The following is a 26,381-nucleotide window of genomic DNA, read 5'->3' on the forward strand; positions in this document are numbered from 1 at the left end:
GGAAGGGTAGAGGATCTCGACCAAGTTTTCAATCTTAGGCTAATAATTGAGAAGTACCTAAGTCATCAAACACCTTTGGTCCTCAGTTTTATAGATTATGAGCAACCGCCCAATTTAGCTGATAGAAGAGGTTTAGCGAAGGTTTTATCCTAGTATGGTACACCGGACTAACACATTAGTCATTAGTGCTATGTACGAGAATAACACTCGGTCAAGGTAGGAAATAAGGTTAGTAGCTGGTTTTGTATTAAATCTGAAGTTAAGCAGGGCTGTGTTCTATCTCTATTTATATGGATCCGTTTGTTAGACTTTGTCACAAGGAGCACAGGAAAGGCAGTGGGAAAACACGGAATCAAATGGGGAAGAAAATCTTTCCTAGACTTAGATTATGCTGATGATTTAAGCATCCTAGATGAAAGTGTGAGTAAAATGAATGAGCTCTTAGAGGTTTGGCGAGTTCAGGGTGCTAGAACAGGTTTGAAAATTAATGTTAAGAAGACCAAGACGCTAAGCCTAGGAATAAGTGAAGATGAAAAAGTGACGCTGGGTAACAAAAAGATGGATCAAGTGGACCGCTTCACTTACCTTAGTAGTGTTATTAGTAAAGACGGGGGGTGCCGTGAAAAACTTAAAATTAGAATAGCCAAGGCTCAGGATGTTTTTTTTTCACAGATAAAAAAGCTTGGAAGAATAGGAAGATAAGTCTGCGAACCAAGATTAGAATATTGGAAGCTAAAGTGATGAGAGTGGTCAAATATGATTCTGATGGACGGGCGCTTTGAAAAACGGTTGAAGATTTGCTGGATGTTTACCAGAGAAATTGCCTACGGATCGTTTCGGGTACCCGCCTGACTGACCGTATTTCAAACAGTAGGCTGTACGAAAAGTGTGGTTCAATCCCCCTTTCTAGGGCTTTAGTGAGAGAAAGGTTGAGATGGCTAGGACACGGTCTGCAGATGGAGGATGACAGATTGCCAAAGATTATCTTTTCGGCCAACCGTCTAGGGCTAAACGGAAAGGTTGTCCACGATTGGGGTGGGAGGATGTCGTAAAGAAAGATTTAAGGGAAATGGGAACTTCCTGGGAGGGTTCAAAGAGGGAGGCTTAATAGATTGGGATAGAGGAAGTTCATGCGTAGCTGTGTTGGCCTCACGTGGCTTGGTAATGCAGTGAGTTGTTAGTAACAGTAGTAGTATTATGTGACAATCTAAAAAAAACACATCGAAATTGAAAACGGCATTTTTACTTTCTTTTTATCTCCTTTTTAACGTTAGTATTAACATTAAAGACCGTTATTGACTTTTCATCCGAAGGAAAAATCGATTGCAGTAATTTAAAAAGTATTGTATGGCATTCTTTAAAAAAAACTATATTTAGAGTCAAAAACGGGAGTTTGACTCTTTTTTTATGCTGTTTTAACGTTAGTATCGATGTTAGAGATCGGCATTAATGTTTTAGCTAAAGGAAAAATATCGGCTCCAGTAATTTAAAAAGCGTTATGTAAAATTACTAAAAAACAACTCATATTTAACATTCCAAACGAGAGTCTAACTCTCCGTTTTTAGTTTTTTGAAACCATAGCATTGACAATAAACACCGGTATTGACGTTTTAACTGAGGGAAAAACTGACTGGAATAATTCATAAAGTATTGAGATATCCTTAAAAACATGCATTTAAAATTCATAATGAGATTTTGACATTATTATTTTTGACTCTTCTTTAACGTTAGTGTTGACATTAGAGGCCAGTATCGACGTTTCAGTCAAGGAGAAAATTTGTTGTAATAATTCTCTTTTTGTTTGAATCTGGTTTTTTAAGATTAGTATTGATGTTAGAGGGCGGTATTAACGTTATAACCGAAGTGAAAATCGGTTGCAACAAGTTAAAAACCCCTATAACATTTTTAGATAGCTTTAATTTAGAGCTAACCCCCTCAAACGAAATAATTTCTAGCGATTAATTAGTCCAGCTTTCTAACCTGGTTCACGATATGTTTAAGGAGTTTCAGTATTTCCCAGAATGAATGAAATCCTCTTTCCTTACGACTAGAAATAGCACAGTTTATATAATTATCCAGTAAGCTTATCGCATATCATTTCTGGTCTTCGTTCTCGGTGCGAACAAAAAGCTCCTCCCACTTCTTTCTTCACTTATGGATCAGTGTGTTTGCGTCTATCAACGAGAAATGGTTACAAAGTGCATTATTCGTAATAGCGGGTTTCCACTTGTTTCCGAATGTTTCGCGTCTGACCTGTCTACCCGTGAAAAGATCTGATGCCGCTTATGTTTCTATCTGCAAAAACGTTCTCCGGAGCACTCGCACCCCGGTCCGGGTTTTTATAATGGGTGAGATAGGGAATGATCATACTGGATAATTATATAAACAGTGAGAAATAGTTACAAAAATAGCTGATGATATAAAAAATATTTTTTCAGTATGTCTACAAAACCTTCCTTACACAAACAATTGATCATCGCCATTATTGCCAGTTAAAACTGGAAATGTGTTTTTGCGCTGAAATCTATATCATTTAACCTATCGCCTTTTAAGTTACCCTAACTGACTTTAACTAAAGCCATAAAGTTAATACCGCCACCGGCGTCAATACTACGGTATTCCCTTTATCAATGTTTTTGAAAAGAATGTCAATAGTTTCTCGGCTAAAATCAACGAAAACACTAATTATCCTTACAATCTTTAAGCCTAAATCATAGGCTTTCCACTTCGGGTCAGTAGGGGGGAGAACAGACCAGCCAGTCCTTCGATCGGGGGTATACTTCTGACTTGTCAGCATAGCGTAGTGGTGTCGAGTCATGACAACTGATATCATCACCCGAGTTTCAGGAGGGAAAAACTTCATTGCTTTGCACACCTAAATATTAATATAAATGAAACATGCGATAAGTAAATTAAATATTGATATAAATGAATAAAACTAACGTAAATTGTTACTAACACTTTCGGCAAAGAAAGATCCTTCCACTCACTATCAGATTATTTGTTTTTTTGTTGTTGTTTTTTTATTACTAAAACGCTGCTAAAACCACCGATAAAATGAAAATATTGCCTGGGTGAATTAACCCTGGGCAGTTTTTGCTTAATTTTTTTGAAGAAAAAAAAACTTGAAGCATTCAAAATAAGCCAAAACAGAAGTTTCAGACAAATGGCTTTTTCTAATAGGAAAATGTGATGTTATTTATGAATGGAAGTTTTAGAAAATCATTAACAGCTCAAATTAAGGTCAAAGCGGTACTTTCGAGTTCCTAACTCCCCTTCATCTCAAATTGTAGATCCTGAAAATTTCCGTCAAGACACATTCATCTTAAAGCTTCCTTCTTCGAAAACCTAAAAGACCTTGACAAGAACGTTCTTAATATTTAAACCAGATTCTAAGCCTAATTGTGCAGTAGATACGTTCGTAAAATTATGTTCACTGAGCACAAAAAGAAACCGAATTTTGAGGAGGTCAATATTATTGAGGGGGAGGAGACGGTGGTAAGATGGAATGTTCAAACACGTTAACTGAACCTAATTTGGGTGATGGTTCCTTTACAGAAAGTTTCATTTGCGTAGCAATAGCCTACAACTTCTTGAGTTAGCCAAAGCCCCCCCTTCAAAACATCTTTAAATAAATTTGTTCATGTATACGCTTGCAGCTGCAAAACCTGGCTTACTTTGGTGCATAGCACACAATTTGGAATAACTAGTTATTGAGCTAGAGGAATTAAAACAATAAGGCTGATCCCCTTCCCCCCCCCCCCTATATCCTTTGAAATACATACGCTGGTACAAAAGCGACCACTGGATGAAGACCAAGTGAAGACATTTTTTTTATTTTGTCAAAAATAAGTGACTGAACATTTTCTTCACAACACCACTCAAATCTAATCACGAGTTTAATTTTGACATAGAGAGTATGTTCCAGCGTTGCAAAGGCTACTTATCTGACTAGCCGCAATTTTCCCGCGTAATGGATAAATGCCAAGGCATTATGTGACGTATTTTTTTTTTTTTACTACGGATCGCAGCCTACATTCTCAATCTCAGCACAACCTAGCAGCTTATCCAACAGCGGATCCGATTACCCAAAAACCGTTACACAAATTAAAAAGAGCAACATATATTTTACAGGACAACAAAAAAAAACTATAAAATGCGTTATGGTTTTTTTTTTCTGTTATAAGGACCAGCTGTTTGAACAATGTGATTTTTTAGGCAGCTAATGTATGTTAAGCCAATTTTAAATTAACACTGTTTTACATATTTGTTTAAAACTATGTTTCCCAACTAGTTCCCTGATTGGATATATCCGATACGATATATCCCAGACGATATATATTCCTCAGGGATATATACGATATATGCTTAAGGACATATGGTATCTTATCTGTGAAAGAATTCCAACTTCTAAATGCATTGAGAACTAATTAACATCGGAGGAAACGGATCATTCGATAGAAGTCTTTATTGTGAGGAAGTAGCCTACAAATCTAAGTTTTACAATAAACATCACATAATACCTTTTGAATTTTTGCAACCAGTATGTTTCTTGTATCTTATTAGGTTTTTAAGATACTTAGAACTTTCTGTCTTTTTTTTCTCAAAATCTTCAAATACTTTTTCACCCAAAATTCTCAAAATACTTTATTTCTACTCAAAGAAACAGAATTAAGCCTACTAAGATGCTATTAACCCTACCGTATATTTGATATCTAAAATCTTCTTTATTCTTTCTTATCAAGAAAGAATCATAAAAGATAGTCCCGGAAGAAAAATAACCATTCCAATAAACAATCCTGGGAAAAAAATATTATGGAAGAACAAATAGTTGTGTAAGAAATAATATAATTGTTTTATAATATAGCGTATACAGCGTGGGCGCTTCGAAAAAAAGGGAAGAGGAGTCGCTAGATGTTTTCCAGAGAAATTACTAACGGATTGTATTAGATGCCGGACTGACTGACCGTATCTCAATTAGAAAGCTGTACAAAAATAAGGTTCAATCCCGCTTTCTAGGGCTATAATGAAAGAAAAGATGAGATGGCTAAGCCTCATTCTGTGGAAAAAATGACAGACAGCCAAAGATTGTCCTTGTCGGCCAACCGTCTAGGGCCAAACCAAAAGTGATTCGTCCCCGTAAGAGGTGGGAGGATGTCGTAAGGAAAGATATAAGGGAAACAAACTTCTTGTGAGGGTTTAAAGAGGGAGCCTTTGAATAGATTGGGATGGAGGAAGAGTGTGCGTAGCTGTGTTGGCCTCAGGCGGCTTGGTGATGCAGTGAGTTGTTAGTAGTAGTTATTAGTCCAATCGTAAAAAAAGGCATATAAAATAATTGCATCTACAATCCATTTCAGCTTGAGTTTCAATCTAGTCAACCCTAAATCTGAACAAAGAACATGATATGTGTTTTTTCCCTTTCATTACAAACACCCATATTAAGATTAACACCAAATTTATGAAAACTAGTAAGGCTATGTCCAAATCTGAATGCTCTGGGTGGGCCGAAATTTTCAATTTCAAAACAAATGTTATTTTCAATAGTCGGAATGAAATCCCATAGACATCTATTTCCTTAGATACTTCAAGTTGGAATTAATCCTCCCCGAATAATTTTACACAAAGCCAGTTCTGCAGCCAGTCACAAAGCCATTGATGACCCACAAAGCCATTGATAAGAGGCGTAATATTACGATAAGCGTAAAACAAAATTTAATCCTTTTTATTTTTGTATTTTTACGAATGAGATAAATCATACATGATTGTATATATTTGTTTTATATATTCTACAACACACTACGACAAACTGACAATTATAATTAACTTGTAATTACATTTATTTATAATAAACAATGTTCTTAAGAGCCAAGCTATTTCAGTGAAACAAGCGTCCACTATTTTTTTTATATACGAAATGCAAATTTTTGCATCCTCGGCCCCTTTATTTTATGAAACTTGGCCCCCATTCGATTTTGAATTGTTTAGTTTTAACGTAATTTGTGAATTCAGAAGCAATTTTCCAGGATTAAATTTCCAACCCCAAACCACACCCATGTTTTCCAACTCCACACCCAAACCCAACCCATCGTTTTTTCTCCAAATGTTTAAACCGGCAATACCTCTGAACCTTATGTATTTTACAGAGCCATCTAATTTTCACTTGCTATCGGATATCGTAAGGAAAGATTTAAGAGAAATTGGAACTTCCTGGGAGGGTGTTAAGAGGGAGACCTTGAATAGACTGGGATGGAGGAGGAGCGTACGTAGCTGTGTTGGGCTGGGGCGGCCTGGTGCTGCATTGATTTTTATTAATAGTAGTAGTATCATTACCTTCACATCATCTTCATTTCGGTGACAAAAGGCTATTACTGAAGGAGCGATCATAGTTGGATAAGATTTGAGCAATGCGGCAGCATTTGCAGGTAAGAAACATTGACAACGGTGTAAATTTTTGTTCAGTTTTTCAGGTAAATCTAAAAAAAAATCATCATAATATTACAAAATGGCTCACTCTGTGACTCCTCTCCTCATAACTCTTCGATTTAAAATATATGTATGTATATATATATATATATATATATATATATATATATATATATATATATATATATATATATATATATATACATATACATATATATATATATATATATATATATATATATATATGTATATATATATATATATATATATATATATATATATATATATATATATATATATATATATATATATATATATATATATATATATATATATATATATATATCCTGAAATATGACGGAAGTTTTAAAAAGGAAAAGGACAATGGAACAGCTAATAGAGGGAAAGATAGGACGATAGATTTTAAAGGGAAAATAGAAGACATTTTATAGTAATGGAGCTATTTTAACTTAATAATTTTTATTCTAAAGTAACTAAGCATCTAATCATTCATTACTTAGGAATTTGCTAATAATTATTACATGTTTGATATATCGTTGAATTTGAATCACATACGAAAAAAAAAAACAGTTTTGTTACTGCCTTGAAAATTTGAATTTTTGATCATGCTCATTTTGCGGTCCGAAATTGTTGGACCTTAAATAGAAAAGGTCCATGTAAGCTGCTTAGTCACGTTTCAAAAAAATAAAATTCTAGGTGTAAATCTAGCAATCAAATAAATTCAAATGACAGTTCCCGTATATAATGCTTCAGCAGGATATATCACCATTGAGCTGAAACATTATAACAAAAGTATAGGAGTTCTATTCTAATCCGCAGTTCCAGTTGGATGGTCAAGGGTAAATCCTGCCAGCTCTAAGGTAACAATTATGATTAATTGTAAGCTTAATTTTCAAAACAGCGAGATTTTTGCCTCTTTTTTCTTAATATACAAAACAAGAGGCTAGAAAATCAATAGGGATTGTCCAAAACTTCTCTAGAGACAGTGTTGAAGTCAAAATAAACAGAAGAAGGTCGAAAAAATCCTCTCTACAATACAAATCTCCGACAAAAGATTCTGTCTCAACTGAGACTCTACAGAAATATGTTATGGTTGCAACTTTTAAATTCTATGCGAAATTAAAGTAATATGGCTAATCAGTCGTTTCAGTTTGACTTATTAGTGATTTCATTTTGATACATTTCCGTCTTCCTTGTTGGCGAACGTTTTAAATTCAAATAACACTGAAGAGGATGTGGCACAGGTCTCTCTAAGAATATGGACATCCACCACATGGCTAATATGGGAGTAAAGTTTATTTGTGATGCAAATGAATATTATATTTGGATCGAGGATGCAATGCTAGGTATATATTTGCACATTAGGGGAGTGGGGGTATATATTCTGTCAATATATAGGTTCTAAGAAATTCATGAATTTCTTAGAAAAAACTGGAAGAACAAGGAAAGAAGTGAAGATAAAGGCTACACTGTCAAATTAGCCATCTGGTGGTATCCCTAAGAATATCACTTGTGAGCCACACTTTGAAACTTTAATATCCATAGCCAAGGTAAGTATCAACTGCCGTTTTTATTGGATACACATCTTTCGCAATTGTTGCTCGTAGGCCATTACAGCTGTATAAGGAGGTAATACTGTACGCCAAAAAATTTGTAGATTCTACAAGTTCACGAAAAACAGCTGAAACCATGTATATTGTTTCTTTATTTAAGCGTTTCAATATTTTTCAGATTCATTTAGTATGAGGTCCCTCTCCACTGTCAAAATGCATGGAGTAACTGGTATTTAAAATGTGTAACCTGACCTATAATTAACCTGCTTTAGGGCTGTAAGTTTCTAAAATCCCAAATTTGAAATTTTCACTGTGAGAACATCAAACAGAGCAAATAATCACATGTCAGACGTGACTGTATTCCGCGGACAAGTGCAGCCACTCTGGTTATTTATATCAGAATTTAATAAATATTTTCTAATTTATTATATTAGAAATTTATGGTTATTTCGAAAAAAGCCTGAAACCCCTCAAAAATGGCGTCAGATCAAAATGAAAAGTACACCATTGGAATCAGCATAGTCGAAAAATTTATTCAGGGAAATTACAGTCCCCAACCTTGAAAAACAAGAAAAATCACTTTTTTGTATGGGTAGCACTGATCTGTCTCCTTTTTGTTTTTATCCTTTTTTTCCAGGGCTAGCGGTTTACCAGAACAGCATAGAGAGATGCTTAACGGCCCATTAGAAAGCTGTTTCTCACATCTACGATGAAATTTATGATGATTAATTTATGACGAAATTTATGATGATTTCAAAAAAAAGCCTGAAACCCCTCGAAAATGGGGTCAGATCAAAATGAAAAGTGTACCATTGGAATCACCATGGTCGATAACCTTATACAGAGAAATTACAGTCCCCTCCTTGAACAACAAAGAAAATGACTTTTCCTTGTTGTAGCACTGATGGGTCTCCCGTTTTTTTTTCTTTTTTTTTCTTTTTTTCTAGCAGGGCTTGGGGGTGACCAGAACATCATAGAGATTTATCATGCTAATTCGAATGGAAATTAAATTTGCTAGTGTCCTTTTTAAGTGACCAAAAAGTTTGGACGGCAACTAGCCCACCTCCCTGAATGTCCCCTCCCCCCAAAGTCACCCAATCAAAATTTTGAGATAGTCGTTTTGTTCAACATAGTTCAAAGGTCAAATATCTTTAGTTTTGGTGATGATACGACCCTCCAAAGTCCCTGGAGAAAGGGTTGCACACTGTATCAGTATCGGGCGTATTTATATCACGCGTATCGGTGTGAGCGTATTGTTGTTGGGCGCGTTGGTATCTCATGTGTCTAGACAAATTTTTAATTTCTTACATAAACGATATTGATCATATCTAGTTGAGTGGCGTAATTTCTACAAAATCCTTAGGGGGGGGGGCAAAGTTGGATCAAATTTTCCCAAATCAAGTGAAAATGATAGTGAAAATGGAAAAATGAGCCACATATCACGGTTGCAGCGGCAGCTGCAACCCAGTAAAGAGCGAACCACAGACCATAGTAATCAAAAGTTGAAAAACGTGTTTTCAAAAAAGCTGTTTAGTAAGAATAAATTACCATCTGACACTGAATCAGGAATGGTAACTATTATTTCGGTTAATCTTAGAAGTATAAGTTTATTGTGAAAAGAAATTCATGTTGATTTCGAAAAAGAGCCTGAAACCCATTGTTTGTGGCGTCAGATCGAAATAAAAAGTGCACCATTGGAATTAGCATGGTCCAAAACCTTTCGTAAGATAATTACAGTCCCCCACCTTGAACACCAAGGAAAATGACTTTTTTGCATGGGTAGCAAAAAAAACTGATCTGTCTCCTGTTTTTTTTTCGTTTTTTTTATAGCATGGCTAGGGGGTGGCCAGAGCATCATAGAGAGATGTGTAATGACTCATTCGAAAGAGAATTACATTTGTAAGTGCCCTTTTTAAGTGACCGAACAGATTGGATGGCAAATTGCCCCCCCCCTCCCTACAGGCCCCCTCCCACCAAACTAGTCCTATAAAAATTTTGAGATAGCCATTTTATTAAACATAGTTCAAAGGTCCAATAAATATGGTTTTGATAACGATATGGCCCTCCATCATCCCTGGGGAAGGGCTGTGTGTGGTATCGGGTGTATCGATATCGCACATATCGGTATCGGATGTATTGGTATCGCATGTATCGTATCGGGAATATCAGTATCGATATCCGTGCCATTTTATTAAACATAGTTCAAAGGTCCAATAAATATGGTTTTGATAACGATATGGCCCTCCATCATCCCTGGGGAAGGGCTTATGTGGTATCGGGTGTATCGATATCGGGTGTATTGGTATCGCATGTATCGTATCGGGAATATCGGTATCGGTATCCGTTGTTGTTTTTTTCAGTCATTTTCTAGGCTCATTTTTCAAGCATGTCCCGGCAAGGTATCATGGTTGCAGCGGTAGCTGCAACCTAGTAAAGCGCGAAACACAGCCAATAGTAACCAAAAATTAAAAAACGCGCTTTGAAAAAAAACGGCCTAGTAAGACGAAAATGCCCATCAAACACTGACTCAGAAATGTTAAGTATTATTTCGGTTCGTCTTAAAAGTAAAAGTTTATTACGAAAGAAAATTTATGGTGATTTCGAAAAAAGCCTCAAACCCCTCGAAAATGACGTCAGATCAAAATGAAAAGTGTAACATTGGAATCAACATGGTCGAAAACCTTGTACAGAGAAGTTACAGTCCCCCTCCCTGAAAAACAAGGAAAATCCCTTTTTTGCATCAGTAGTACTGATCTGTCTCCCTTTTTTTTGTTTTTTTTTCTTTTTTTTTCAACAGGCCTAGCGGGCTACCAGAACATCATACAGAGATACTTAATGGCTCATTCAAAAGCTATTTCTCATATCTACGTACTTTTTATAAATTCTGTTATCTGCAAGTGCTAAATGGCACTAAAATGACACTTTTTGTGCTATTTCTCAAGGGGTGGCACTAGCAGGCTACAAGAACATCGTTAACTGATCTTTTATAGCTCATATAAAAGATATTGCACATATCTTCGTCTTTCATATAAATTCCACCATCATCAAGTTTCAAATGGCACTAAAAATGGCACTTTTGGTGTCGTGTCTCAAGTGGAAAAGCTGGGGCTATTGGGCTAGCAGAACTTATAAAAGTGATGTTTAATGACTCATTTGAAAGCTATTGCTCTTATATACGTGCTTTTTTTTTACAATTTTATATTCGTAAGTGCGAAATAGCACTGAAAACAAAACTTATGGTGTCACTTCTTAAGTGGAAAAGCTCTGAAGCACAAGACAGGTATCATTGTAATAGCTATGTTCCAGAACACTTAACTGGAGGTTCACAAGAACCCCTCCCGCACACTGTCCTCCCAGCCCCCTTAGTAAGTTTCATAAATCGTCTGCTCATCAATAAGCTACTGAAACATTAACAGGCTACCGCACCGTCGTAGATAGATGCTTAATGGCTCAATTAAAAGCTATTGCTTATATTTACTAGGTTTTTAAAAATTCTATCATCCATTAGATTTCACAGATTTTAATGTAAACTAGTTTCTGAGGATAACTTGCAATGAACTCTTCGTCAAGGTTGAAGCATTAGCTGCAACCTAGTAAAGAGCGAACCACAGCGCATAGTAACTAAAAGTTAAAAAATGTTAAAACGGTCGTGTTTTCTTATTTATTCCAGGCCTAGCGGGTTACTAGAACATAAAATAGAGATGCTTAATAGCTCATTAAAAATCTATTTATCATATGTACGTCGTGTATATAAATTTAGCAGTCTGCAAGTGCCATTTGACACGAAAAAAGGCCCTTTTTATGCCGTTTCTCATGGGGTGGGGTTAGCGGGCTACCAGAACATCTTAGATAGATTTCTAATAGCTCAAATAAAAAGTATTGCTCATATTTACGTTCTTCCTGTAAATTCCACTAACTGCAAGTTTCAAATAGCACTAAAAACGGCACTTTTGGGGCCATGTCTTAAGTGGAAAAGCTAGGACGATTGGGCTACTAGATCTTTTTATAGTGATGTTTAATGGCTCATTTGAAAACTTTTGCTCATATCTACGTGCTTTTTATCAATTCTACCATTCGTAAGTGAGATATAAGTAGAGGAGGGGGTACCAGCACAGAACGAACACCGTGCTGCCATCTACAATTTAGTTTAATGCTGACGGGACATAATTTATTCAAGGATTATCGATCGAGTCTAATGTGGGTGTGTCAAGGTCAATCGATCTGTTGTTGTTTGGCCACGTGCGAATGACATGAGGGGTGATTTACATAATCGATGGGGGAAATTGTTGATTCACGAGCGTGGGGGAATTAAGAAACAAACATGGCTTCATTGTTGTTTGGTTAGCTTAACCTGTGAACTTGATTTACATAATTGCTAGGGGAAATTATTGATTCACGAAGGGAAAATTAAGAAACATTAAGGCTTCTTTAATCTTAGGTCTGAGGGATAAACGTTCTTTAGGTCAGAGATAAAAATTAATATTCTATTTTTAAATAGGGCTTCATTTATCTTTAGTGTCTTTAATTATCATTGACGAAGGGGAGAATTAAGAAACATTAAGGCTTCTTTAATCTTAGGTCTGATGGATAAACGTTCTTTAGGTCAGAGAGAAAAATTAATATTCTATTTTTAAATAGGGCTTCATTGATCTTTAGTGTCAGGAATTATAATTGACATCACTTGTTATCTTGGAATTATGCGGGAGTCTAAAGAGATAGAAATTCTATTTTTAAATACGGCTTTACGGAGCTTTAAGTCGGAGAGATAAATTGATATTCTAACGAAACCCTAATAGTTTAGCTATGAAAATTTATGAGATGAAGAGATTAACGTAGGAAAGGGTTTCCTAGAAATTTGAAATGCGCTAGCGCAGAGATGCCAAACAAAAGGAACACGCTGAAATTACGTTTAGGGATTATTTGGGCGAAACGGTTTTATTCATTTTATGGGATTATTTCGGCGAAACAGTTAGAGACATTTTGAAAGAAGATTTTAGGAAAGGTTTTAGAAGAGAATTTGAGGGTGAAACTCTGTGGTCGTTATAATACACAAGTTCCATTTGAACAGTGTTGTGAGGTCCTCTACCCCAACCCCAAAGGGTTCCGATCCCCACCCCAACCCCGAAGGAAGCCCCCGGTACTCAAAGGCCCCCCAAGCTCCCATAGAGCCCCAACCCCCCAAACGCCCTCCTCAGACCCTCAAAGGCCCTCCTCTGGTCCTCAAAGGGCCCCCGGATCCCCAAAGGGCACCCCGGACCCCAAAGGCCCTCCCCCCGGCCCTCAAAGGGCCCCCCTCCCTCTTCCTCCCTCCTCCCTCCTCCTCCTCCTCCTCCTCCTCCTCCCCCCCTCCCCCTCCTCCTCCTCACACCTCCTCCCTCTCCCCTCCTCCCTCCTCCTCCCCTTCCCTCTCCCATTTTTTATACTTTTTTTGTGCATTGAGACACAGAAGGGACACCCTCCCCCAAGGGTCCCCCAAAGACCCTCCCCGGGCCCCCCCAAAGAGTCCCCTCTCCATTTTTTTTTAATACTTTTTTATGGCTTTATTATATCTTCTGAACAAGTTCCATTCATAATGTCATTCCTAAACCCATTTTCCAACCTCAAAGAGTCCCCTCCCCAATTTGTAAATACTTTCTTGAATTTTTTAACATGGTATTTTTTAACTTTTTACGTTCCGACCTTTCTCAAAGAGTCAAATTTAAAGTTCTATTCCAAATATTTTCCCGGACCAAGAAAAGTCCCAAGACATAAAAAATTTAAAGTTCACTTCTAAATTTTTCCGTAGAATATAGTAAAAGTTATACTATGATTGTGATTATTTTCTATGAAGATAAAAAATTTCACTTTAATTCTAAATTTTCTTAAATTCAATTCTGACCATTCTCAAAGAGATGAAAAAATTTAAAGTTCTGTTCCAAATATTTCCCCGGAAGAAGAAAAGTTCAACTTCGATTCCGAATTTTCTCAATGAAAATGAAATAAGTTATTGATCAATTCTATTTTCCCAAAATAATATAAAATTTTCCACTTCAATTCAGATTTTTCTCAAAGAGATGAAAAAATTTAAAATATTTTTCAAAATTTTTCTTAGAAGATAGAAAAGATCAAGTTCTAATCTGAATTTTACCTAAGAACACAATTCAATTCTAATTTCTCCAGAAAAAATAAAAAGCTTACACATCTGTTTTAAGTTTACCAAGACATAAAAAATTTAAATTTCAGCTCTAAATTTTTCCTTAGAAGATAGGAAAAGTTATACTTTGATTTTGATTATTTTCTATGAATATAAAAAGTTTCACTTTAATTCTAAATTTTCTTAAATTCAGTTCCGACCTTTCTCAAAGAGATGAAAAAATTTAAAGTTCTGTTCAATATATTTTCTCGGAAGAAGAAAAGTTCAACTTCGATTCTGAATTTTCTCATTGAAAATGAAATAAGTTTTTGATCAATTCTATTTCTCCAAAATAATATAAAAATTTTCCACTTCAGTTCAGATTTTTCTCAAAGAGATGAAAAATTTAAAATACTATACCAAATTTTTCATAGAAGATAGAAAAGTTCAATTTCTCTTCTGAATTTTACCAACAAACACAATTCAATTCTAATTTCTCCAGATAAAATAAAAAGCTTCCACTTCAGTTTTAAGTTCACCAAGACATAAAAAATTTAAATTTCTATTCTAAATTTTTCTGTAGAAGATAGTAAAAGTTATACTATGATAGTGATTATTTTACATGAAGATAAAAAGTTTCACTTTAATTCTAAATTTTCTTAAATTCAGTTCCGACTTTCCACATAGAGATGAAAAAAATTTAAAGTTCTGTTCCAAATTTTTCATAGAATATTGGAAAAGTTATACTTTGATCGTGAATATTCGAGTTCTCTTCTGAATTTTATCAAAGAACACAATTCAATTCTAATTTCTCCAGAGAAAATAAAAAGCTGCCACTTCAGTTTTAAGTTCGCCATGACATAAAAAATTTAAAGTTCAGTTCGAAATTTCTATATAGAAGATAGGAAAAGTTATACTATGATTGTGATTATTTTCTATGAAGATTAAAAAGTTTCACTTCAATTTTAAATTTTCTCAAAGAAGTGAAGAAAAGTTCAACTTCGATTCTGAATTTTCTCAATGAAAATGAAACAAGCTATTGATCATTTTTATTTTCCAAGAATAATATAGAAATTTTCCACTTCAGTTTAGATTTTTCTCAAACAGATGAAAAAATTTAAAATACTGTTCCAAATTTTTCATAGAAGATAGAAAAGTTCTTGTTCTCTTCTGAATTTTATCAAAGAACATAATTCATTTCTAATTTCTCCAGAGAAAATAAAAAGTTTCCATATCACTTTTAAGTTTACCAAGACATAAAAATTTAAAGTTCAATTCTAATTTTTTCCATAGAAGATAGGACAATTTATACTATGATTGTGATTATTTTCCATGAAGATAAAAAGTTTCACTTTAATTCTAAAGTTTCTTAAATTCAATTCCGACCTTTCTCAAAGAGATGAAAAAAATTAAAGTTCTGATCCAAATATTTCACCAGAAGAAGAAAAGTTCAACTCCGATTCTGAATTTTCTCAATGAAAATGAAAAAGTTAATGATTAAATCTTTTTTCACTAAAATAATATAGAAATTTTCACCTCAGTTCAGATTTTTTTTCGCAGAGATGAAGAAATTTAAATTTCTGTTACAAATTTTTCATAGAAGATAGTAAAAGTTATACTTTGATCGTGAATATTCGAGTTCTATTCTGAATTTTACCAAAGAACATAATTCAATTCTAATTTCCCCAATAAAAAATTTAAAGTTCAATTCTAAATTTTTCGGTAGAAGATAGAAAAAGTAATACCATACTTGTGAATATTTTCCGAGAAGATAAAAAGTTCTAGTTCAATTTAAAATTTTCTCAACGAAGTGAAGAAGAATTCAAGTTCTCTTCTGAATTTTACCAAAGAACACACTTCAATTCTAATTTCTCCAGAGAAAACAAAAATATTCCACTTCAGTTCCTTATTTCACAAAGACATAAAGAAATTTAAAGTTCAATTCTAAATTTTTCGGTGGAAGATATAAAAAGTAATACCATACTTGTGAATATTTTCATGGAAGATAAAAAGTTCTAGTTCAATTTAAAATTTTCTCAACGAAGTGAAGGAAAGTTCAAGTTCTCTTCTGAATTTTCTCAATGTAAAAGAAATTAGTCATTGATCATTTCTATTTTTCCAAATAATATAAAAATTTTCCACTTTAGTTCAGATCTGACTCGAAGAGATGAAAAATTTAAAATACTGTTGCAAATTTTTCACTGAAGATATAAAAAAGTTCAATCTGGCTCGAAGAGATGAAAAATTTAAAATACTGTTCCAAATTTTTCACTGAAGATAAAAAAGTTCAAGTTCTCTTCTGAATTTTACCAAAGAACACACTTCAATTCTAATTTCTCCAGAGAAAACAAAAATCTTCCACTTCAGTTCTTTATTTCACAAAGACAAAGAAATTTAAAGTTCGATTCTAAATTTGTCTGTGGAACATAGAAAAAGTAATAACATACTTGTGAATATTTTCACGGAAGATAATAAGTCCTAGTTAAATTTAAAATTTTCTCAACGAAGTGAAGAAAAGTTCAAGTTCTCTTCTGAAGTTTACCAAAGAACACACTTCAATTCTAATTTCTCCAGAGAAAACAAAAATCTTTCACTTCAGTTCTTTATTTAACAAAGACATAAATAAATTTAAAGTTAAAATGTAATTTTTAGATGGTAGATATAATAATTAATACAATACTTGTGAATATTTTCACGGATGATAAAAAGTTCTAGTTCAATTTAAAATTTTCTCAACGAAGTCAAGGAAAGTTCAAGTTCTCTTCTGAACTTTACCAAAGAACACACTTCAATTCTAATTTCTCCGGAGAAAACAAAAATCATCCACTTCAGTTCTATATTTCACAAAGACACAAAGAAATTTAAAGTTAAATTCTAAATTTTTAGGTGGGAGATAGAAAATGTAATACCATACTTGTGAATATTTTCACGGAAGATAAAAAGTTCTAGTTCAAATTAAAATTTTCTCAACGATGTCAAGGAAAGTTCAAGTTCTCTTCTGAACTTTACCAAAGAACACACTTCAATTCTAATTTCTCCAGAGAAAACAAAAAGCTGCCACTTCAGTTCTTTATTTCACAAAGACATAAATAAATTTAAAGTTCAATTCTAAATTTTTAGGTGGGAGATAGAAAAATTAATACCATACTTGTGAGACTAAAAATGAAGATATTTATGCAGAGTTTCAACTAGCTATGGCTAAGTTTGCTAAAGACAAGCTATTTTCTTGCGAAAACATACAAACTCAGAAGAAATGTTCAATGTTCCTTTAGTACCTACGCAATTAGACTGAAAATGAAGATATTTATGCAGAGTTTCAAATAGCTATGGCTAAGTTTGCTAAAGACAAGCTATTTTCGTGCGAAAACAGACAAAATCAGAAAAAATGTTCAATGTTACTTTAGTACATACGCAAATAGGCTTAAATTAATATATATATGAAGAGTTTAAACTAGCTATTGCTAAGATTGCTAAAGACAAGCTATTTTCTTGCTAAAACACACAAAATCAGAATTAAAATGTTCAATGTTCCTATAGTACCAACGCAATTAGGCTTAAATGAAGATATTTATGCAGAGTTTCAACTATCTATGGCTAAGTTTGCTAAATACAAGCTATTTTATTGATAAAACACACAAACTCAGAAAAAATGTTCAATGTTCCCTTAGTAACTAAACAATTAGACTAAAAATGAAGATATTTATGCAGAGTTTCAACTAGCTATGGCTAAGTTTGCTAAAGACAACCTATTTTCGTGTGAAAACACACACAATCAGAAAAAATGTTCAATGTTCCTTTAGTACCTATGCGATTAGGCTTAAATGAAGATATTTATGCAGAGTTTCAACTAGCTATGGATAAGTTTGCTAAAGACAAGCTATTTTCTTACAAAAAGACACAAAATCAGAAGTAAAATGTTCAATGTTCCTCTAGTACCTACGCAATTAGGCTTAAATTAAGATATTTATGCAGAGTTTCAACTATCTATGGCTAAGTTTGCTAAAGACAAGCTATTTTCTTGCGAAAACACACAAAATCAGAAGAAAGGTTCAATGTTCCTTTAGTACCTACGCAATTGGACTTAAATGAAGATATTTAAACAGAGTTTCAACTAGCTATGGCTAATTTTTCTAAATACAATCTATTTTATTGAGAAAAAACAAACAAAATCAGAAAAAATGTTCGATGTTCCTTTAGTACCTACGTAATTAGACTAAAAATTAAGATATTTATGCAGAGTTTCAACTATCTATGGCTAAGTTTGCTAAAGACAAGCTATTTTCTTGCGAAAACACACAAAATCAGAAAGAATGTTCAGTGTTCCTTTAGTACAAACACAATTATTCTAAAAATGAAGATATTTATGCACAGTTTCAACTAGCTATGGCTAAGTTTGCTAAAGACAAGCTATTTTCTTGCGAAAACACACAAAATCTGAAAAAAATGTTCAATGTTCCTTTAGTACCTACCCAATTAGGCTGAAATGAAGATATTTATGCAGAGTTTCAACTATCTATGGCTAATTTTGCTAAAGACAAAGCAGATTTTCTTGCTAAAACACACAAAATCAGAAAAAATGTTCAATGTTCCTTTATTAAATACGCAATTATACTTAAATGAATATATTTATGCATAGTTTAAACTATCTATGGCTAAGTTTGCTAAAGACAAGCTATTTTCTTGCGAAAACACACAAAATCAGAAAAAATGTTCAGTGTTCCTTTAGTACATACACAATTAGGCTAAAAATGAAGATATTTATGCAAAGTTTCAACTAGCTATATTTTCTTGCGAAAACACACAAAATCAAAAAAAAATGTTCAATGTTCCTCTAGTACCTACGCAATTAGGCTGAAATGAAGATATTTATTCAGAGTTTCAACTATCTACGGCTAAGTTTGCTAATGACAAGCTATTTTCTTGCGAAAACACAAAATCAGAAAAAATGTTCAATGTTCCTTTAGTACCTACGCAATTAGGCTTAAATGAAGATATTTATGCAGAGTTTCAACTAACTATGGCTAAGTTTGCTAAAGACAAGCTATTTTATTGCGAAAACATACAAAATCAGAAAAAATTTTCAGTGTTCCTTTATTACATACACAATTATGCTAAAAATGAAGATATTTATGCACAGTTTCAACTAGCTATGTCTAAGTTTGCTCAAGACAAGCTATTTTCTTGTGAAAACATACAAAAACTTAAAAAATTTTCAATGTTCCTTTAGTACCTACGGAACTAGGCTGAAATGAAGATATTTATGCAGAGTTTCAACTATCTATGGTTAAGTTTGCTAAAGACAAGCTATTTTCGTGCGAAAACACACAAAATCAGAAAAAATGTTCAATGTTCCTTTAGTACATACGCAATAAGGCTAAAATTAATATATTTATTCAGAGTTTCAACTAGCTATTGCTAATTTTGCTAAAGACAAGCAATTTTCTTTCGAAAACACAAACAAAATCAGAAAAAATGTTCAATGTTTCTTTAGCACCCACGCATTTATGCTAAAAATGAAGATATTTATGCAGATTTTCAACTAGCTATGGCTAAGTTTGCTAAAGACAAGCTATTTTCTTGCGAAAACACACAAAATCAGAAAAAATGTTCAATGTTCCTTTAGTACCTACGCAATTAGGATAAAAATGAAGATATTTATGCACTGTTTCAACTAGCTATGGCTAAGTTTGCTAAAAGACAAGCTATTTTCTTGCGAAAACACACAAAATCAGAAAAAATATTGTTAGGTTAGGTTAAGTTATATTAGGTTAGGTTAGCCTTCGTACGCGCGCATATAGGTTAGGTTAGGTTAGATTAAGTTAGGTTAGGTTAAGTTAGGTTAGATTAAGTTAGGTTAGGTTAAGTTAGGATAGGCTAGGTTAGCCTACGTACGCGCGCTTCCGTAGGCTAACCTAACCTAACCTAACTTAACCTAACTTAATCTAACCTAACTTAACCTAACCTAACTTAATCCAACCTAACCTAACCTATATGCGCGCGTACGTAGGCTAACCTAACCTAATCTAACTTAACCTAACCTAACAATATTTTTTCTGATTTTGTGTGTTTTCGCAAGAAAATATTTTGTCTTTTAGCAAACTTAGCCATAGCTAGTTGAAACAGTGCATAAATATCTTCATTTTTATCCTAATTGCTTAGGTACTAAAGGAACATTGAACATTTTTTCTGATTTTGTGTGTTTTTCGCAAGAAAATAGCTTGTCTTTAGCAAACTTAGCCATAGCTAGTTGAAAATCTGCATAAATATCTTCATTTTTAGCCTAACTGCGTAGGTACTAAAGGAACATTGAAAATTTTTTCTGATTTTGTGTGTGTTTTTACAAGAAAATAGCTTTTCTTTAGAAAAATTAGCCTTTGTTATTTGAAACTCGGCAAAAATATATTCATTTCACCCTAATTGCTTAGGTACTAGAGGAACATTAGAAATTTTTTATGATGTTGTGTGTTTTCGCACTAAATTAGCTTTTCTTTAGCAAACTTAGCCATAGATAGTTGAAACTCTGCATAAATATCTTCATTTCAGTCTAATTGCGTTGGTACTAAAGGAACATTGAAAATTTTTTCAGATTTTGTGTGTTTTCACAATAAAATAGCTTGTCTTTAGCAAACTGAGCCCTAGCTAGTTGAAACTATTCATAAATATCTTCATTTTTAGCCTAATTGTGTATGTACTAAAGGAACACTGAACATTTTTTCTGATTTTGTATGTTTTCGCAAGAAAATAGCTTGTCTTTAGCAAACTTAGCCATAGCTAGTTGAAACTCTGCATAAATATCTTCATTTCAGCCCAATTGTATAGGTACTAAAGGAACATTGAACATTTTTTTCTGATTTTGTGTTTTCGCCAGAAAATAGATTGTCATTAGTAAACTTAAACGTAGATAGTTGAAACTCTGAATAAATATATTCACTTCAGCCTAATTGTGTAGGTACTAGAGGAATATTGAATATTTTTTTTTGATTTTGTGTGTTTTCGAAAGAAAATATAGCTAGTTGAAACTTTGCATAAATATCTTCATTTTTAGCCTAATTGTGTATGTACTAAAGGAACACTGAACATTTTTTCTGATTTTGTATGTTTTCGCAAGAAAATAGCTTGTCTTTAGCAAACTTAGCCATAGCTAGTTGAAACTCTGCATAAATATCTTCATTTAAGCCTAATTGCGTAGGTACTAAAGGAACATTGAACATATTTTCTGATTTTGTGTGTTTTCGCAAGAAAATAGCTTTGTCTTTAGCAAACTTAGCCATAGATAGTTGAAACTCTGCATAAATATCTTCATTTCAGCCTAATTGCGTAGATACTCAAGTAACATTGAACATTTTTTTCTGATTTTGTGTGTTTGCGCAAGAAAATAGCTTGTCTTTAGAAAACTTAGCCATAGCTAGTTGAAACTGATCATAAATATCTTCATTTTTAGCCTATTTGTGTATGTACTAAAGGAACACTGAAATTTTTCTCAGATTTTGTGTGTTTTCGCAAGAAAATAGATTTTATATAGCAAACTTAGCCATAGATAGTTGAAACTCTGCATAAATATCTTCATTTTTAGTCTAATTGCATAGGTACTAAAAGAACATTGACCATTTTTTCTGATTTTGTTGTGTTTTCGCAAGAAAATAGCTTGTCTTCAGCAAACTTAGCCATAGCTAGTTGAAACTCTGCATAAATATCTTCATTTTTAACCTAATTGCGTAGGTACGAATGGAATATTGAATATTTTTTCTGATATTGTGTGTTTTCGCAAGAAAATAGCTTGTCTTTAGCAAACTTAGCCATAGCTAGTTGAAACTGTGCAAAAATATTTTAATTTTTAGTATAATTGCGTAGTTACTAACGGAACACTGAACATTTTTTCTGATTTTGTGTGTTTTCGCAAGAAAATAGCTTGTCTTTAGCAAACTTAGCCATAGCTAGTTGAAACTCTGCATAAATATCTTCATTTTTATCCTGATTGCGTAGGTACTAAAGGAACATTGAACATTTTTTTTCTGATTTTGTTTGTGTTTTCGCAAGAAAATAGCTTGTCTTTAGCAAACTTAGACATAGCTAGTTGAAAATCTGCATAAATATCTTCATTTTTAGTCTAATTGCGTAGGTACTAAAGGTATATTGATAATTTTTTCTGATTTTTTGTTTTTTATCGAAATAAAATATATTTTGTTTATAAAAATTAGCAATAGATATTTGAAAATCTGAATAAATAAATTCATTTAAGCCTCATTGCGTAGGTACTAAGGGAACATTGAAAATTTTTTTCTGATTTTGTGTGTTTTCGCTCGAAAATAGCTTGTCTTTAGCAAACTTAGCCATAGATAGTTGAAACTCTGCATAAATATCTTCATTTCAGTCTAATTGCGTAGGTACTAAAGGAACATTGAAAATTTTTTCAGATTTTTTGTGTTTTCGCAAGAAAATAGCTTGTCTGTAGCAAACTGAGCCATAGCTAGTTGAAACTGTGCATAAATATCTTCATTTTTAGCCTAATTGCGTATGTACTAAAGGAACACTGAACATTTTTTCTGATTTTGTATGTTTTCGCAAGAAAATAGCTTGTCTTTAGCAAACTTAGCCATAGATAGTTGAAACTCTGCATAAATATCTTCATTTCAGCCTAATTGCGTAGGTACTAAAGGAAAATTGAACATTTTTTTCTGATTTTTTGTTTTCGCAAGAAAATAGCTTGTCATTAGAAAACTTAACCGTAGGTAGTTGAAACTCTGAATAAATATCTTCATTTAAGCCTAATTGCGTAGGTACTAAAGGAACATTGAACATTTTTTTCTGATTTTGTGTGTTTTCGCAAGAAAATATAGCTAGTTGAAACTGTGCATAAATATCTTCATTTTTAGCCTAATTGTTTCGCAAGAAAATAGCTTGTCTTTAGCAAACTTAGCCATAGATAGTTGAAACTCTGCATAAATATCTTCATTTCAGCCTAATTGCGTAGGTACTAAAGGAACATTGAACATTTTTTTCTGATTTTGTGTGTTTTCGCAAGAAAATATAGCTAGTTGAAACTGTGAATAAAAATCTTCATTTTTAGCCTAATTGTGTATGTACTAAAGGAACACTGAACATTTTTTCTGATTTTGTATGTTTTCGCAAGAAAATAGCTTGTCTATAGCAAACTTAGCCATAGCTAGTTGAAACTCTGAATAAATATCTTCATTTAAGCCTAATTGCGTAGGTACTAAAGGAACATTGAACATATTTTCTGATTTTGTGTGTTTTCGCAAGAAAATAGCTTTGTCTTTAGCAAACTTAGCCATAGATAGTTGAAACTCTGCATAAATATCTTCATTTCAGCATAATTGTGTAGGTACTAAAGGAACATTGAACATTTTTTTCTGAGTTTGTGTGTTTTCGCGAGAAAATAGCTTGTCTTTAGCAAACTTAGCCATAGCTAGTTGAAACTGTGCATAAATACCTTCATTTTTAGCCTAATTGTGTATGTACTAAAGGAACACTGAACATTTTTTTCTGATTTTGTGTGTTTTCGCAAGAAAATAGCTTGTCTTTAGCAAAATTAGCCATAGATAGTTGAAACTCTGCATAAATATTTTAATTTTAGTCTAATTGAGTATGTACTAAAGGAATACTGAACATTTTTTCTGAATTTGTTTGTGTTTTCGCAAGAAAATATCTTGTCTTTAGCAAACTTAGCCATAGCTAGTTGAAACTCTGCATAAATATCTTCATTTAAGTCTAATTGCGTAGGTACTAAAGGAACATTGAACATTTCTTATTTGAGTGTGTGTTTTTGCGATAATATATATTGTTTATATCAGACTGAGACATGTCTAGTCTAAACTCTACATAAATATATTAATTTAAGTCAAATAGCACATTTACTAGAGGAAACCATAACATATAACTTATGTGGTTGTGTGTTTTTGTACGATAATATAATGTCCGTAGCATAATTAGAAATAGATAGTTGAAACTCTGAATAAATATCTTCATTTAAGCATAATCGCATAGGTACTAAAGGAACATTGAACATTTTGTCTGATTGTGTCTGTTTTCGCACGAAAATTGCTTGTCTTTAGCAAACTTAGCCATAGATAGTTGAAACTCTGCATAAATATCTTCATTTTTAGTCTAATTGCGTAGGTACTAAAGGAACATTGAACATTTTTTCTGAGTTTGTGTGTTTTCGCAAGAAAATAGCTTGTCTTTAGCAAACTTAGCCATAGATATTTGAAACTCTGCATAAATATCTTCATTTAAGCCTAATTTCGTAGGTACTATAGGAACATTGAACATTTTACTTCTGATTTTGTGTGTTTTTGCAAGAAAATAGCTTGTCTTTAGCAAACTTAGCCATAGCTAGTTGAAACTCTGCATAAATATCTTCATTTAAGCCTAATTGCGTAGGTACTAAAGGAACATTGAAATTTTTTTCTGATTTTGTGTGTTTTCGCATGAAAATAGCTTGTCTTTAGTAAACTTATCCATAGCTAGTTGAAACTCTGAATAAATATCTTCATTTTTAGACTAATTGTGTAGGTACTAAAGGAAAATTGAAAATTTTTTCTGATTTTGTGTGTTTTCGCAAGAAAATAGTTTGTCTTTAGCAAACTTAGCCATAGCTAGTTGAAACTCTGCATAAATATCTTCATTTTTAGTCTCACAAGTATGGTATTAATTTTTTTATCTCCCACCGAAAAATGTAGAATTGAACTTTAAATTTCTTTATGTCTTTGTGAAATAAAGAACTGAAGTGGCAGCTTTTTGTTTTCTATGGAGAAATTATAATTGAAGTGTGTTCTTTGGTAAAGTTCAGAAGAGAACTTGAACTTTCCTTGACATCGTTGAGAAAATTTTAAATTGAACTAGAACTTTTTATCTTCCGTGGAAATATTCACAAGTATGGTATTGCTTTTTCTAACTTCCACTGAAAAATTTAGAATTGAACTTTAAATTTCTTTATGTCTTTGTGAAATAAAGAACTGAAGTGGAAGATTTTTGTTTTCTCTGGAGAAATTAGAATTGAAGTGTGTTCTTTGGTAAAGTTCAGAAGAGAACTTGAACTTTCCTTGACATCGTTGAGAAAATTTTAAATTGAACGAAAACTATTGCGAAAACAAATTAACTAAAACTAAACAGTTTTCAACAAAACATCTACCAAAAATTAAGCTTGATTGATCAACAGTTTTGAATTGAACCTTGAAACTTCATTCCGTGATGAAGTCTATTTGCTAGGTCAAATGGTGATAATTAAGGAAAAGAGATATCCTCGCCCCCTTAGTTTTTGCTCTTGTCTAGGTTTTGAAAAACACCTTTTTTTTGTCATTTCAATGGAAAAGGCACTTGTTTCATTTAAAACAATTGGGGAAACAACCGAAAGTGCACTTTGTGAGAATATACTATCAAGTCAAATTTATAAAAATTGATTAAGTATAAATGTAAGCATTTAAATCAGCCCTTAAAAAGCTTTTTTTTGTTACAGCAGCCTTCTAGTTTCTGCTACTCAGTAGGTGATTTATAAAGCCCTGTCTTCATTATGGCTTTTCAGGCGAAGTCGGCCGAGTAAAAACAGCTTTTTGCTCATCGAAAAACAAACATTCCTGAAAACATGTATTGTTTGGTGAAGCATGGATAATGAAATTTATGTTATAGACTGAAAATTTTTCTAAGCTATCAAGGTTGTTTGCAGTATTTTCTAGAGGTGTCTTATCTCCCCTAGATCGGTGATAATTAGAAATTATATCAAAAATAAGTTTTCAACTGAAAGTAAGAAGTGACATTAAAACTTAAAACGAATATACACTATTTCGTATAAATAAAAAAGGTCATGGCAGCATTGTTTCTACACTAAATTTTAATAAAAAACGAACGCAGATTAATTTAAAAAAACTAAGTTTTTCCGAAGAAAGTAAAGAGCGAAGTTGAAGCTTAAAACGGACAAAAGTTATTATTTCACAGCCTATTTAATATATATTAATAAAACTAGTACAAATAAACCAACTAATTATGTTTCCGTATGCTTTTAGGATTATACAAAACTAGCACTTTACTGAAAACACAAAATAATATAGGAGTTTTGGTACAGTAAAAGCAAACCAATTAAGGTCACTTTTTATAGAATCAAAATATTATTAATCCCTTTTAGGATCAATTCCTTTTAAGATAAAGCAACAATCCATTTTAGGATTTAACTTTATTTTTTTACGTTTAATTTGGTATCACTTCTGGACAATGGCTCAGTTCAATGACTGGCTCTTAAAAGTTTTGGTTCTTAAAAG

At 32.9% G+C, this 26,381-nt stretch overlaps 1 protein-coding gene across 2 annotated transcripts in view; it reads right to left on the reverse strand.

The window, feature by feature from the left end:
- Positions 1–26,381, reverse strand: part of LOC148942208 (protein ecdysoneless homolog) — a 222,158-nt gene that overhangs the window by 38,757 nt on the left and 157,020 nt on the right. For both annotated transcript variants that reach the window (XM_089103380.1, XM_089103381.1), the window contains exons 4-5: positions 6,331–6,473; positions 2,696–2,875 (exon numbers count right to left, since the gene is read on the reverse strand). In XM_089103380.1, coding sequence (XP_088959506.1) covers positions 2,696–2,875; positions 6,331–6,473 — 323 coding nt within the window. The remainder of the gene's footprint in view (positions 1–2,695; positions 2,876–6,330; positions 6,474–26,381) is intronic.

The sequence above is a fragment of the Artemia sp. Qi Xiang Cuo genome, chromosome 17 (assembly GCF_049724085.1).
Source record: "Artemia sp. Qi Xiang Cuo chromosome 17, ASM4972408v1, whole genome shotgun sequence".
Lineage (NCBI taxonomy): Eukaryota > Metazoa > Arthropoda > Branchiopoda > Anostraca > Artemiidae > Artemia > Artemia sp. Qi Xiang Cuo.